At 38.1% G+C, this 17125-nt stretch overlaps 1 protein-coding gene across 1 annotated transcript in view; it reads right to left on the reverse strand.

Annotated features, from left to right (window-relative positions):
• Nucleotides 1-17125, reverse strand: part of PCCA (propionyl-CoA carboxylase subunit alpha) — a 292639-nt gene that overhangs the window by 199706 nt on the left and 75808 nt on the right. The window contains exons 7-8 of the mRNA XM_074156847.1: nt 10122-10253; nt 3681-3717 (exon numbers count right to left, since the gene is read on the reverse strand). Coding sequence (XP_074012948.1) covers nt 3681-3717; nt 10122-10253 — 169 coding nt within the window. The remainder of the gene's footprint in view (nt 1-3680; nt 3718-10121; nt 10254-17125) is intronic.

Here is a 17125-nt window from a genome sequence, read left to right on the forward strand (position 1 = left end):
GATTTTAATTCTGCAAGCAGTCTAGTCCTAATTTACTGTTCTTTTATTTCAACAGCAAAATAGACACGTTGGCAGTGAGCCTTGCTGAATCTTTAAATGCTACAGAATATAAAAGTTCATATATTACAACTTACATGGTTAAACTATCAGACAGGATACATGGGTTACTGGTGTTGCTCACCAAATGTACAACACTTTGCTTCCCCTTCCTCCCCTTTTATATATACTGATTACGTCAACCACACTTGTATGCAAGGTAGTTAAAGATTCCAGAGAGCCATAACGTAATTAAAAAAAAAATTTAAATTGAAATAAGGCCTGTTTTGAAAAAATACAAACAGCTTTATAGGTTGAGAAGGAAAAATTCTTTGCAACAGACCTCTGCAAGTTAGGATGACGAGTAGCCAGTCCCCTGAAAATAAGGCAACTTGAACTTTTGCTCCAACATGCCTTTACACAATATTTGCTTCTCTGGAGCACTGAACTAAGCTAAACAGCAGTTCTTTGGCCCATACCAAAGACTGATGTGTGCTCAGAGAAGGAAGGCTTTGCAGAATCTAAGTTTTGCACACATATTGAGTACAGGATGCTGAGATCAGGATGCGTTACTCATCATTCTCCTAACCACTTTTGCACTATTCAGTCATTAGCAATCAAAATCACTGAAATACGTTCACGTGGATTGGTTGAATTAGTTGTGGGAAGGAAGAAGCATGCAAACAATTTCTAATAGTATTTATAAGGACTCACGACAACAGCAATGAAGAGTCTCGCAAAGCAGGCATATTTTTAGTACCTGTTAGGTTTTCAACCCTTGCCTTAAATTAGACACTGTTTACCATGAAATTAAAATTGCATGTAATAATAAAAACTACTCTTGTTCTACAGTTTTACAGTCTCGTAATGCATCTGAAGGATGGGTCTAAAAAGATCTTAGAAGGCAGGAAGATAAGAAGCTGTCAAATTTGAAGATCATCAAGCAAACTTCTGCTGTTAAATAGGTACTATTAAGTTAGGACTCCTTTGTTTCCAGGGTGGTTACTGTTCTGAGAATCGGAATGGTAAAAGTAGTAAATGAACTTCTGGTGTCCCACAGTTATTATTAGTTCCCACCTTTTGGCACCATGATTTTAGACGTCATTTAACCATTTTTATAAAGTTGCAGGTAGTAGACCAAAGAATGCATTGTGTAATATCAGTTTAAGCAATAGCGCATGTGGCAATACCAGATTCTTTTCCATATCCATTATTGAAAAGCTAGTACTAATTAATCCCATGTCAAATGAAACATGACAAAACCATGTTTCTCACCTATTTAGTTTTGTATAGACTTTCATTTATTTTAACTGCCAGCACTTCATAGTTGTTAAATTCTTTCAAACTGAAGATTATCTACAGTTTTATCAATGCTTCAGAAATCTTAATGTACAACTTGCAGCCTTAAAAGTAGCATGGGAAGAGAGCCAACGTGATTAAGCACTACAGAAACAATCACGAGAGAAGAACAGCCCACAGAGACAAATAGAGAAGACAGACTATAGAAAGGAGCCTATACAGCAACTTGTGCCTGAACTTCTTCCAGTTCCTGATTTAGCCCAATTCCTCTGTCATGTCCTCTCTTGAGAACTTCGGAGAGCACAACTCAAATGAGGGGCACAAGGCAGGTTTTATTCCCATACTTAGAAAATTTGAATCCATAAATAATAGTCACTGAAACAGGTGTCTCAACCCTCAAGTGCCATATTCCACTACTAGTGGATCTTTGGCCAGGGCATAGCAGGGAGAAGCAGGAAAAAAAAAAGCAGGCAGCAAGAGAACATCACACAATATTTTCGTTTTAAGTGCTGACTCACAGTGATATTTTTTTTAAATAATTACTTAAGCATTCTTGGAAAACTGAGGCTCTGGATAAGTGAAATTAAAAATAATCTGAAAGTATTCAATTGCATATCAAAAGCCTTATATACAAGGACAAATGCATTATATACATAAGAGACTTTAATTTCATCCTATTTAAAATCATTTGAAATTAAAAATCATTGGGTTTTATTCAGATAAGTGGTTATGATAGACAGAGGCTTAACCAAACTGATCAATTGGTTGAAACATTCATGGGGAAAAGCTAGCAAGGACATTTTTCTTTCGTTATGTGGCATCACAGTACAAACCTTTTTTGTATCACAATGGTTTAAGAATTTTCCATCTAGATAAAGCACTACCCAGCTGTCTCTAATTGACTATAATATCTACAGATTTAAGATTGCCTTGATACAATGACATCCAAAGTGCTACTGATATCAAAGACTGGAACAAGTCGACAGAACACCAGGAGAACTCAGAAGAATATTAAGCAAGAATACATTTTATCTAGGTATCTAGGAAGCCACTGAATGCCTTCCACTTACATTAGTCAAAACTGCTTTAAAAATACTTGGAGAAAATCTTTACAAAACAAGAGTAAGAAACACTAATAAAATGAAATTAAACTGAACTAAAGTAAAGACATAATACTATGTTTGCCTTTAAGGGCTAAAACCAATTTTGCTTCCAGTTCTCCTCTGAATGTTCCAATTTGGTTGACAAGCTCTTCCTTTTGTTTCTGCTCCCAGTGACCAGTAATCACTTGATTTCCCAACAGGGACATAAAGGCTGACCAACAGAAACGCTGACTTCAATCGTGCCTAAAAGCCAGCCAAGCCTATGCTGAGTGGTGTCAGAGCAGTGAACTAGTGCAGGGTAAGAACCCCAACTTAACCTCAAGGTGGAAAGGGGTTACACTGATGAAGTCATATGTAGCAGAACAAGACCCAATTTCTGTTTGGAACATAAGGCACTGGTGAGAAGTATACATAGGTGAGATGTATTTGTATGCCTAAATCAGTAAGAGAAGTTTCAAACGTAGATACATCCTTTGAATTATGTACCTGTGATTAACCTAAATAGCTTCTCATGGCTACTGTCTCAAAATGAAAATGCAAAAAAAAAAAAAAAATCACCCAAGAAAAATCTATTACTGCATTAGATTCTTCTTCTAGAAAGCATTTAAGAACATGTGTAATTTCAAGCATATGGTTAAATATTTTCCCTAATATTAAGCTTTAGTAAATAAAAGCCAAAACTCATTAAACACATATTACACTTAACCTTCATCAAAACGAGTCCCAGACAGTTTGCTGGTTGCTCTTTTCACCATTCTGTAAGATATTTAGAAGCTGAACAGTGACTTTATTCCAGAAAACACAGAAGAAAGGCTGGTGGTCTGGATGATATTCAAGTTAATTGCAGTCCACACAGTGATGAAGAATGAAGATCATAACGTCACTGGTGTCAGCCCCCGTATAAAGAGAAACGTGCCACACCTAACTTCTGACTATCATGGCCAATTGCAGATATACTTTGAAATAATTCCTTTAGTGAGCTACTCATTACTGTGCATTACATGTGTTCCACAAATGACAGCTGCACTTGTTCTGTAAAGTCCAGTTGGTAAAGCTAAAATGTGATGATTTAAGAGAAAGGGCATTAATGCCTAGATTCTTCCAGCCCTATAGGCAACAGGGAACTTAAAAACTATTAAAACATTATTTGTTCTATAGGGATTACTTATTACACATTCAATTTAGTCAACCATGTCTGCTGAGAGGCACACAAATCCCACCATAGCTAATTTAAGAACTTACCAATTTCCCTTGCAATTCTGACAGCTTCATCTGCATCCTGTAAAAGCAGGAAATGAGACCCAACGTTAATCCCATCAGCCATTGCACTATGTCCTGAGGGCAGTCATATATTGCACTACTGTCTCCTCTGATTCATTTAATGTTTGATTTTACAACCTTCTGACCCTTTTCAGCCAGAGGAATGTAAAATTAATACCATAAGTGGAATGTAAATTCTACCTCATCATTAGTACGCTGAGAAACTCAAAGCAACGAGGAATCAGCTGACAGGAAACACAACCAGGATCGCAAAATGATTTTCTGCAGTTGTAGGAATTTAATGCTAGAATTTAGAAGTTTACAATCAATAATGGACCGTAAATCAGATCGTTAAAGTTTGTCCCCTGCCAGCTTGTTTCTGTCCTCACAGGTTTTTCTTGTGTTTTCCTGGTTGCTGTCAGTAGGGGGAGTTGATTCTCTATTGTTTGGGAGTGATTCAGGTTCAGAAAACTTGCAGAACTTCTTTAAAAACGACTTTTTTTTGTCTACTGAAGAAACAACAAGAGTATTTCACTTTTGTAAGTTTTTCATTCTAAAGACGGAATAAGCCTTAAAACCATAATTTTAAACTGTATCTGAAATTAGAAGATTCACGTAATTGTTTCCATTTAAGAGTCCGCACATTACAAATTAGCAAAATTCTTTTGTTGATGCCACCTATTGCTTCAGCTGACTCATACCACTACAGCTTGGTACAGAAATAAAGTACTAGGAAACCCAGAGGATAAGAAACAAAATACTTGAATTGCTTACTTTTTAATAACTAAACGTTCTATCACGCAGTAGTTAATTCTGGTTTCTTCTGTTGATGATAATATATTTCTATTACACAATACTTGAAAGAAAAAGGGTTCAATTACAGTGGCACAGGTTAAGTTTGAAAATTCCATCCAAATTTGCTAATATTTATACTATTCCATGACATGCACTAAAACATTTGTATGGAAGGCAGTAATGTCTGGAAACCACCAGCTGCTAAGTGTGTCTGAAACTATGGGGGCTGACTTATGAACATTAAAATGAAACCTGATATTTTTAAAGCTTTCAAGGCAATCCGTTTTAAAAGCACCCAGGTCAGAACTTTAAAAAAAAATACATAAGAAATGTTCATACCTGGTTCATTTATGTCCGATAATAAAACAAAATCCTCTTTAAAAGTCTTCAGTACCTAGTAACAGCCCCATGAAGAATAAGGGGGCTGGCAGGGGAAGTTGTCAGAAAATTTAATTTCCTTTCATTAGCTAGTCTGCTCCACAAATCGGTGCTTGTTAAGTTCAAAGCAGTCCTGAAAGCAACATCAGTTTTAAGTCTTTTTGCTCCAGTCACATCTGTTAATGAGATTTTTCCAAATAACAATTGTTTTTAAGTCAAGAGATAAATCTAGCAAAAAACCTTCCCCTCCCACCCCCCCCCAAAAAAAAAAGTCAGTTTACTGTTTTATTACACCTTGCTGCTTTCCATGACCCTGCACCCTCCAAATTTTAGCTTAAAGGGATAAAATGCATGAAAAGGGTCATTTAAGAATGTTAGTGGTTTCCACACATTGAGTTTGAAGGTTCTTTGTTCCTGCCTGTGACAGTTATGCGAGAATACTTCCCCTTAATAGCCTCTCTGTCAGGAAGTGTTAAACCTGCCAAATGCAGACAATTAGAGCCTCTTGAACAAAATGCAGGAAGAGTGATGACTGATGAAGAGCCACGATTATAGTCGAGAAGGAAACTTTTACATTTCTTTTCTCTTGCAAATTCCCTCATATATTTGCAAAATAGAATTAAGGGGGGGGGAAGAAGGAAACAGGGTGATTTTTTTTTTTTTTCCACTTAGTTACCTGCAAACAAGTGGCTAACTGATACATTGCAGTCCCCAGGAAGACAAGCTGCAAATCATTACTGGGGAACTTTTCCCTGCCACTGTATTTTTATACTTGCCTACAACAACTTTAAGTAATAAGGGGCATCGTATCAGCAGCGCTAATTGTCTCAGTTCTGGCTTGAATAGACTGAAGTCATCTGCCCAGCACAGTTATTAATCTACACTATTTCAACATCTGTTTCTTTTACAGTTCTAATATATTAGGATCCAAACTAAGATACAAAAGAAAGTCCATGCATATTCAAATTCTTTAGCTTTCAAAGAGCATTTCTGAAACAGAAAACAAAAATACGCTGTGCTTTGAAGAGGAAAAACTAATAAGCAAAAAAAAAAAAAATCAATAAACAACTGACATATTGAAATATCTGGTAAGTCTTTTGATCTTTTTCCCTGAGAAAGTATGTTTTAGTATCATGTATTTCACTTGCAGATTACATAAATACAGCAGCAGTTTGAGTACTCATAAGAAGTTAGAACAGTTATTACAGATTTTTAGTGCAAAGAACTTATAATAGATACACATCATTTGCCATAGGGACGCAAAAAAACTGAATGCTATGACACTGTATAACACACAAGTCCAAATGTGCAAAATACACAAAACCACACTAGTACTAAAAACATTTTTAATTCCTTTTTAAAAGCAAAAGTTCTCACTGATTTACTGCCATTTCCTCCAAAAACACATTAGCTGCACTACCATTTTCCCAAAATAAACTGGAGATTGTAAAGAAATATATAATTTTAGCACCACCTTTTATTGTACAAATAAAAATGTTCAAGTAACTGTACAAGTTTATAAAAATCATGAGTTATAAAATGATGTCATAGTGTTTTTACAAATACCTGATTTCATTAAGTTAAAAAGATGTAAAGTACCCATTTAGCATAAGCATTTCTAACCCCCTAATTTCATGTACACGCCTCTCAGCCAGGTACCAGCAGGTGGAGACAAAAAAGCAAAACTATTCTGATGTAGAGAAACCGCTAGAGATGTAAAACATTGTATTAAGAAGAACTACACGATAGTTTTCATGGCTGAGGGTGTTTGGCTTAGAGAACCTCCAGTTCATGTCTAGTCTCCAACAACCTCTCCAGCAACACAGTGATCATTTAATATCAACATCAATACCCCAATGCAAGAATACAGCCCAAACAGGTGCCTGAAACTTAAACACAGTAAATTAATAGCCTTGCTGAAAACCTTCAATGGGACTACGTTCAAAGTGAAACTAAGTAGACACCCAGAGACATTCATCTTCTGGATCTACATCCAGCTGTGTTCTATCAGCCTTAAAAACAAACCGGCTGTACGTGGCAAAACAATATAAAAGTCCTTCTTCCCTTGCCATTCTTTTGCCAGTTTTTCACCAGGACCCAGTGAAAAATGATTGATTAGAGATGATCTCTAATCTTGTCATGTATTCCTCTTTACTCGTTTACAGACATTACACCTTCTCAGCTCTAACTTTAGTATAGCCATTGCTCATGTGGATTAACACTACTTCTTTTGATTAAGATTAATTTACCACTATCTCTCCCAATCAGGTTTTAGGAAACTAACTGTAAAGATTTTGAAATTAACTACTTTTGAATGCTTTTGCTGGCTTTCTGGCTGACAGCACCAGACTCAGGTTCTAGGTCCTCAGGTGTAGACTGGAAAACCCTTGCCCCAGCCAACTGAGAAACTGAACCAGTGATGAGAAGAAAGTTACTGTTTGTCAAACTACCTCATCCACCCTCACACCATTTCTTTCCATTCTCAGTTTCATATTTGCTACAGCATTTGCCTATATGAGAGTAGTTAGTTGTGTCTGTTACGTCAAGCATCCTCCCCTTCAATCCTTCCAGGTCCTTAAGTATACCATTGAAGGACTTCCTTCTCTTAAATTTCTAATTTAATCTCTACTCACTGGCAGTTTTTCTGCATGCAACTTCTCCAAGATTTTATTACAAAAGCTTAGCAACTCCAGTGTCTACTATGTGTAAGTGCTAAGCAACATAAGAGGGGGAAAACACCCTTTATTCATGAAGGGCCTATGTATCTGTTGCACTGTTTAGCAAGTGTTGGATAAAAACAACTCTTCGAGTAACAAAGAATTTCAGTACAGTCCCGAGTTTAACAATGAAGGACTAGAAGTTTTTACTCTACTTTTGCTTTAACATCCACAATTCCACAAAAAATATGTGTGACTGATCTTTCTTAACTTCTGGCATTGTCAGAGGCATGAAAGCAGTTTTTTTCCAGCTTTATTAGACTCCAGTATAAAGATTACATCATCTCTAATCAACTCAATTATCAAGCAGACATTTAACTCCTTCCTAGGACCTTTAAAATTTTTATGTCTCAAGACAAAGAGCCCTCAAAGATTTTGAAAGCTTCGTAACTCTGTGACCAAAGCAGATCTCTCACAGAATGGCAGAAATCCTATACAGTCTCCAATTCCTCATGTGTTGCTCTTCTGATTGTACCTGGTATCACACAGCTTTGCCCTTCCTATCGTAGTCTGAATTGGCAAAGTAGCACATCAAGCTCTAATCAAAGATCAGGCATCCTGTATGACCTAATTACTCGGGTATTCATCTGAGCAAAAGACACATTATCACAGGGAGGAGATTGGAGGACAAACACAGGCACATATTTAGATCCATAGCAAGGACAAAAATACCAATTATCAGAAGTTTATTTCCTACCAGTTCCTTCCATGAAGTGGTAACCAAAGCACTGGTTCACCTAAGATTTTTATCTCCTCTTTCTGATGGAAACTACAACACTGGCAACACCTGTGAGCTCTCCTTTTTCTGATTTGGTGGGTATGCTCCAGGTTTGGTTGTCTGGTTGTTGTTTGGTTGTTGTTTTTTTTTAAATCTTGTGTTCTTCTTCCATCAACAGATAATCAGAACTAGTGCAAGGCTGAGGTATGTGAAATTGATGTGACATTTGTGGGATTTAGATGATTAATTCAAAGTTAACTCCTAATTAGATGTTTTTCTAGACGTTACTTTCAGGATTTCTAGAAGAACATACAGCATATCAGACAAAACAGAGGATCTAACGCACAAAAGCTTGGCTGCTGTTAAATCTTGTGAGTGCTAAAGGACCACATACACAAGGACTGCTAAAACATGCAACAAAACCCCGAAGGAATGCTGTGTTCAACTTATCAATGGCAGACTTCATCTGAGAGTTAGGTTGGCGTTTGTGGCAATGCTGGAGCCCTCCACAAGAGAAACAAGCCTTTGCACTTTTACCTGTTGCAGCATATCCCGCTGCCAGGCGTTAACACGCACCAGGCACTTCCATCACGAGTACTGAAAAATTCTCTTGTGCATTTTGACCCCGTTTCATGATTTTATTGTCCTCTCCAGCCAAGTTCTCCAGGCATCCTCATCAGAACAGACAATTTTGTGAAGGCTTAGCACCTTTGTACTCTATTGACCTTCCTCATCTAGTTGGATTTGCTTTTTTCCTCCTAACAGAGTTCAAAATCCAACTTAGCTGACACAATGCTGAACATCATTCCCCTGGAATATGTTGGTCCTTAAACTACAGTCTACATTCCATCAATATATTCAGTTGTTCCCAATTATCTTGACATTTCCTATTACATCATGTAAATAAGATTTATGATTATCAGAGGTCAATATGAATTGTCATAAAAACTGAAAAGCTTTCTTTTCAACTACATTGAAGTGTCATTGAAACAAACTTTACACTTTTTCCTGCAACTCAAAGTTTTACTCAATTTTTAGTTCGAAAAAGCCCAACTTCACATATTAAACAAAAAATTTCAACCCAGGAGGTATAGGTTTTATAATACACCAAAGTTCTAGGCATACACAATGAAGATTTTAAAAGAAAAAAGCTTATTTACCTACATTAACACAGATAATATATAAAGACACACAGGGAAGCTCAAAAGAGCCCAATAATTAATCACTATAGCAGCAAATAAACTGAAACCAAGACATGCTTTTTTTCACCTTATAAAATACAAAGAAACAACCAAAATATTTTTAGAAAACTGTTGGAAATCATTCCTTCTAAAAACCCCAGGAAGAACACTAGCTGTAGATTCAGAAAAAGAGCCACCAGCTCCCCCTCACCCCGAGTTTTGCAACACATGGAAATCTACCATCAGCATCAGACTGTAAAATGCAAGCTTCATCCAGTGTAACAAACTTGACTGTTAACTTAGAGCTGTCAAGGTCTTGGCCAACAAGAAGTAAAGACCAGAGAAATATAAAGACCTGTGCAGATAGTTGAATGCACACCTGACATTTAACACATTTACCTGCCTTCATGTTAAAGCAAAACATTTTTAGAGACTCCATAGAAGCAGTCCTTAAATATGTTATGTATTATGATGGACTTTCTTCTTCTCCAAAGCTCTCTTGCTAATAAAAATCTGTACCCCATTTTTAATTACATCTTATTGAAAAAGAGGTTGAAACATATAATTACATTCTGCATCAGACCTTCAACAAGTGTTCCTACAGTGGGCAGACAGTAATTAAACAATTTCTCACCTTGACTACTCCATCAAAGCCAGGGATCGTGTTGACTTTTGCATTTTTGGCTAACAATTTGCTTTCAATCTTGTCTCCCATAGCTTGAATAGCATGTGTGTCAGGTCCAATGAAGGTGACACCTTCTGATGCCTGCAAAGACAATGAAGATATAACTTTTGGAGATGAAACTAAAAATCAGCTTTATGCAAGTATTGCTATTAATTTTTTCTCTTTTTGAACTGTCTTCTAAATGTTGTTTCATTAATCAGTGATCTGTTTATGCAGCAACATAGCAATATATAAGCAGCATTTCAGCTGGTTCATTAAAAATGTGTGCGATCTTGTGAAACTATGTATACACACAAATTCAAAGCCCCTATAATTAGCATTTGTATAAATCAAAGCCAGGCCAAAGAAAAATAGCTGAAAGTGGAAGTACTCCAGCCTGAAAGTTAGAAATATCCCTTGAGAAAACAGAGGCTAGTTAACTCACCATTGAAATAGCCACAAGTGATTTACAAAGATATGCTCACTAAACTGCAATGCATTTGAAAATCCCATCATGCATTCCCAAAACCAAACCTTGACGAAATGACAAAACGAAAGTACAGTCTCTTGCTCGATGTATTTAAAGATCTTGAAAATAAGGTAGTAAGTGAAATAACGTTTCCCCAATTGTTTCCAAAACTGAAGTGGAAATAGGTTAACATAAAATACTTTAATACTTCAACTTTAATATGTAGGTAGAACACTGAACTGCATTTCCCGCCCCCCCGCATTTCTCTATGCCAGCAATAGACTTCAGTGATCAAGCACACAGACATTTTTTCAAACCTCTTCAGGGTCAGGACTATACAGAGCTAAAGGCAGTTCTATCAGAACTGTTTCACTGAAAGTTACTGATGCATCAGTGAGTACATGCATGTTTCAGGAAACTTAACATCTTTTGTAACGTCAGAAAAAAAACATCAAAAGGGTAAGCACACCAGCCTTGCACAATTTCTTCCAACTGTTTCATTGATGTTTTTGCCCAATTCTGAGACACCTGTAAAATGCTTAAAACCAACTTGTTTCCAGCCAACGGGTAGTTTGGTTAATACCAACACTAACACAAGAGCAAGCATTCAATTTCTTATATCAGAATTTGTGTCTTAATGTTTTGTATCTTTCTGACATACACTTGTGCTGCATATGTTAGGGTTGCCAGACAGTTATAGTCACTAACAATAAAAACTAATTTGATGAAGCTTTGTGTATTTATGTGATGGTAGTACATGACCACAGAACAGACATAGGAAAAATATGGTTTTTAAGCTGGGGAACAACGTCCTCCTATTCACGATCTTTAAGAGCGGAGAGCTCCCAGCATCCCTGTTTTCACTGTCAGCAGCTTCCTAGCAGGAAGAGTGTAATAGCAGAAGCTCTGCGTACACGACTTCTTATCATCCTAGCTAACAGGGTGCTACAGATAACAGAGAAAAGACCAGCTAAGTTTTACAGACACACTAGGAAGCTCAGTGCAAAGACACCCAAACCAAACGCAGAGCATCAGTTGAGCTACATCAAAGGCTTCTTAGCTTCAACTCACAACGAACCATCTGGGGTTTTATCTCAGCTACAGTTCTTCTACTACAGTTCTCTACTACAGTTAGGCTTATTAGCTCAGCAACTCAGTAATACTGATTTGATGAATAGCTGTCTTATAAACACAAAGTTGGGAAGACTGCAATAGGAAGGAGGAAGGGGATAGGAAGACCAACGTGAAGACGCAGATCTATTAATCTAGATCTAGTACAAAAGGATCTAGTACTAAAGGAATTCACTTTTAAAAAGAGAAGGGAAACAACAAGCAAGGAGTTGATGTTTGAAATCATAGTGACATAATGTTTGCAGCTGACCCTTTCAGAAACAACAGCAGATTACAACCTGATACTTTATTCTCTCTTAACAAGAGGGTTTTAAACATGCATCTGCATACACCTGGAGATAGGGCAGAGTTCCATTTTGTCATCAGACTGCACTCCAATCTCAAAATGCTTTGTGGAAAAGATTCACTTACATACAGTTTCTGCCATAATATTGGCATATGTATCCTGATCAATGCCACTTCAAACTTCACCATGTATTGATTTTGCTTCCTACTCTCTTCTCAAAGACTGATACCGAAATATGGGATCTCCAGACGTCATCAAGATAGCGGGACCAAAACTTTTGCTGCCTTGACAGACCATTCAAGACTTCCAGCTTGCACCTTTCTAGTGAAAGGCATGTAGGGGACATCTTGCTTGACTGTCTACTCTCACTGACTTGTGGCATAGACCTTCAAAGTATCCAGTTGACTGCCTGCTCCTGTCCAAGCAGGTACCTGGGTAAGAAGAGGACAGCACCATTCAGCAGAGATTTATTCATGAACCACCTGAGAAGGAACACTCCAGGCCATTAAAAGAAATTAATCTGCTGAATCCAGTATATTTGTTACATGAATCTTGTAGAGCTGTAATATTCCACGTAGATACAACCAATACTACTTATTAAAAATTAAATACTAGATGATGTGCAACAGATTCACATTGCTCGAATGTAAATATCACCTGGTACAACCTACATCTTTGTCTTTTTTTCTTTTAAATATATACTTCTAATGTCCAGAACTTACAAAATGCACTTGTCTACACATGCACCTCTTGGCTTTAACTGCTCTGAACCTTTGTACCTTACACAGAACTGCTTTTTCATTGTGAACAAGCAGCAGTTTAGTACCACCGGCTATTCCCCTATATGGTTAGCCAACTGGAGCAGTCATCACATCCAGTTATCTCCCAGCAACAAAATCTGAAACAAAATAGTTTAACTCAACGTGGTATCACAAGATACCCAAAACCACTTAACTCGGTATGCTGCAACATCCGTACATAAAAAATAAGTTAAACTAAGGGGGATCTACTGGTTTCCAGCCAATATGCCAAACCATCACTTACACAGAAAGTGTGCATTCTCTCACATGACTTGCAACTAACTTCAGTGAAGCTTACAAAAAAAGATTTTGTCAGCTTAAGGCACTACTAGAAAAACTCTTGCAAGTCTTGCTACAATAATTTAAGCCCCCATCACCCAAAGGTGCTTGCTCAAGCCCTCTGCCAAAGCTTCTCAGCTCATCACTAGAAGAGTGCCCCAGCTTCTTCATTGGCAATACTCACACGTAACCTGTTCAAAACTCTAGTGCCTGATACTGAAAATGCCAAAAGTAGACCATAAGAAAAAGTGTGGCAGTAACATCTTCAGCTCCCACAAAGATCTATCAGCACTCATCCATTAGCATCCTTAGTTTATGAAACACACGGAAGTGGTAAAACTGTGCAAGAAAAACATCCAATGCCTGATGACAGTCTGTGCATGCACAGATTTGCCAGTGTAGCAGCAAGTGCTAGAACCTCTGCTGTACATACACAAGCTTACACTCTATATATCAAACAAGTTCTCCCAAAAGCTCTGTTACTTCTCCACACCTTCAGCAGCATACTCCAGCCTTGAAGACTAATTATCTGGCTGCAGGGAACATAACAAGTTTCACCATAAACATGAACCAGTATTTAATTTAGAAACATACCCAAGATATCTGTGTATCACTGCTCTGCTTTGCATAGTCAAACATACAGACAAACACTAAGGAATATTTTACAGAAGAACAATTTCAGAATACATTCCATGCCAAGAAAGTTAGTTCTTTGACTAAGAAGTAGATATTGAAGAATTTTCCCCAACACACCTCTATTTTTGAGAGCTGCAACACTTGGTTAAATAGTAGTGCCATAAGAATCGCAAGCATTTCATTCTTTTTTTTTAATTTTTTTTTTTTAAAGCCTTAAGACAAAAAGCCTTATTCTACCCCCAAGGAAGGCAGGGCCCCAAATATAGCAAAAAAGGAGGAAAACTCATCTGGGAAGTCTGTGGTTGAGCTGTATGTGACATTCACAGTCTGTCAACCACGTGCAACTGCTCTGGGAACAGAGCGGGGCAAACAGACCTAGTGTAAATTGCCACACTCCCAACGTTTGGAAAGGACCTGTCCATCTGTCAAACTCTTGTGCACCTGAGGTAACTGAAGAGACTGATCCTAGAAGAGGAGATTCCTTTGCATCTCCTCCTGGAAATTATGCATGCAGAGATTCACAATTACTGTATTATACAGTCAGTAGTGGATTCAGCCTCAGTGATAGCATAAGCAGAACTAAAGATAGAAAGCATGAAGGAGGGAACACTGCATAATAAACTTTCATACATTCTAGCTCCCTTGGCAACATATACTCTTCTGTGGGCTTATGAATACGTGGCAAACCAGCCAACTCACTGCCAAGCCTCTCAGCACTGCAGGAAATGACTGAACAGTTCCAACCCAGCTTTAGACATAACAAGAGATACTAAAACTTTTCCTCTGTCTTTCGTCACATTAGTTATGGACAATTAAGCACACTTTTTGGTGTCCTCATTCGAGCCAGGATATTTGAATCTGCACATAACATCAGCTTAACACAAGCAGCTCCAGCCAATAAGGAGGTATGCCGTGCACAAAAACACAGCTATCAAGAATCTTATGTTTTATTTTTCAGGACCATTTGGCAAGGGGATTCTTCCACTCACACCATGCTGAGGTGGCAAAACACACTCCAATTGCCCAGTTGCTTCCAGGTGCAAGAGCCCCTATAATTATCTTACCACACAGAAGCAATGACAATAATGCAGGCTTTGTTCTTGTTCACTCCCTGGCACCTGAAATGGTTAGTTGTAGGAAAATGTTTCCCATCTCTGAGGAAGAAATGGCTGAGAGGATGGAGAGATCTCAGCAGCAATTTTAGCTGTTCCACCTTACTGAAAATAAACTTTCCTATGTAAACACAGGGCTGGTTTTAAATAAGCTCATGAAATTTACAGGAAAACCCAAACGATCTGTTGCATACAGCCATTGAGTCATATGTTCTCTAACTCAGACTTACATACAATGTTTGCAAGATTAGCCAAACTCAGGGTTGCTACTTATCAGAAAAAAGTAATTCACTTAGGAGAAAAGGGCTTAACTCCAGCACCACTGGCTGGGTAGGCTCAGAGCCTGCAGTCTGTCAGGCATGACCAGAGAAGTGACTGAGCCAACCTAGTTGCTTTTGCCCCGTTCTCTCTCCTTCCTTTCCTGCACATCCCTTCCCACAGTCCTATCTATCCCCCTTCTCTAGAGCAGGCTCTGGTACTCCACATCTGACCTAGCTAACACGGCAGACGATGGCCTAGGTCTTTTGTGAGAAGCGTTCTCCTTTCCTTTGTAAGCAAATATTAGCTAAACAGAGAAGCTTAATGAGCATTGGAGAAAGGACCACATAAGCTGCTGGACCACACAACTGTAAAGAACCACCTTCTTTTGGGGAAGGCACATAAACTCTCAGGTGTGCAGGAGGAAGACTGCATGCTGCCATATCAGCCTGCTTTTGTGTTCAAGTCTGCACTTATGTTTTAAGGTTTGTTTTAAAATAAAGCCTATTGTTGCTTCTCTGAGGAGCACTGAGTACTTACAGAATGGCTGAAGTTTGAAGTAGCAAAGCAATCGAACAACCTCTTTGACATATACTGTCAAGTAGTGGAACAACTTAAGGGCAGAAGCAAGATTCTGTTGCAGTGAGATAACAGCAAGATCAGCAAGTGTGGGTAACAACTTACCACACTTACTCAAGAACTTATTGGTGAATGAGATTATGAAGGAAAGTCCACAGATAAGAACTCCAGTAGAAACATCATAGGCCTGGTTTTCAAAGGGCTTGTGTCCAAACCTTCAAGTTTTCTCCACAGGAAAATCTGGAAAAGGCTTCCATAAAATATTTGCATGCGGGTGACGAATTCTTTCACTGTTATACTGGAGAACGACTGCCTTAATTCTTCTGCTGTCTTGACACACAGTCAGTCAAGGAGGCAGATCCAACGGGGAAGGGAAGAAGCGGAAGTAGTCTAGTAATCACAAACAGTATCAGAGTTCCAGAAACTTTACATACAAATCTACATACAAAGTAATGCAGATAAGCAGCAGAACTCGAGGATGACTGTAATTAAGGCCTTTTAGCCCAGCTACCTAAGTCACACAGGTCAAATGCAGGGTTGAGAAGCAGAGCCGGCAGCAAAAAAGTCCAGAAGTTTAAACAACCTAGAAAATAACCAAGCAGAACAGAAAAATCCAGGTGAAGTAACCAGATGAAATATCCAAACACAGACAAGATTCAGGAGTCATACCAGGAAAAAAAAAAAAGGCACACTGACATCTGTTGAAAGATGCTGAAAGGACGTAACAGATTACCCTGCAATACAGGAACTGTCCATTCAACACTGGGTAAGAATCCCCTTAGGAAGTGTACTATAAGAATATATTATAAGAAGCATTCACTCAACCTACGAAGTACTAAACTGGTAAAATGCTCTACAACAGAACACGGTGGAGGTGAAAGAACACTCTTAAGCTTTCTGCCAGATGCACAGAAACAACCTATCAGCTCAAATAGTTGAGCCCTGTGCTGCTATCCTGAAGGCTCAGAATAAAGAACATATACAGAGGTGGCCAATGATCTGCCCAGGCATCAACCTGTAAATTTAGTACTAACAAATAGGGTATTTCATTCTATGCAGACTCATTTTAGGCTGGAAAAGGCTTAAAACAGTGAAAAGCCTGGGTATTGTCATGGATCACCAAAAGTAGTAACTCTCCAGCAGTTCAGCGAATAGGAATTCCTCCAATCTTGTTTAGAATGAAAAAGCAGAACTTTTGAAGCCAAAAGGTCTTAAGAATATGCACATGTTTATGTGCAAATAAACTGTACAAAACTTACATGTACAGTAGCATCCTTCATTAGAACAAGTATTTTTAAAAAAAGTGAGCCATCATCAAGAAAAGTAAACTACAACCTTCTGTACAGGCTTACAACAGAACAGCATAGCACCTCTTAAGTGAACAAAGTATGTGATATAAGCAGACGGACAAATATGCTAGAGGG

This window comes from Numenius arquata, chromosome 1 (assembly GCF_964106895.1).
Source record: "Numenius arquata chromosome 1, bNumArq3.hap1.1, whole genome shotgun sequence".
Classification (NCBI taxonomy): Eukaryota; Metazoa; Chordata; class Aves; order Charadriiformes; family Scolopacidae; genus Numenius; species Numenius arquata.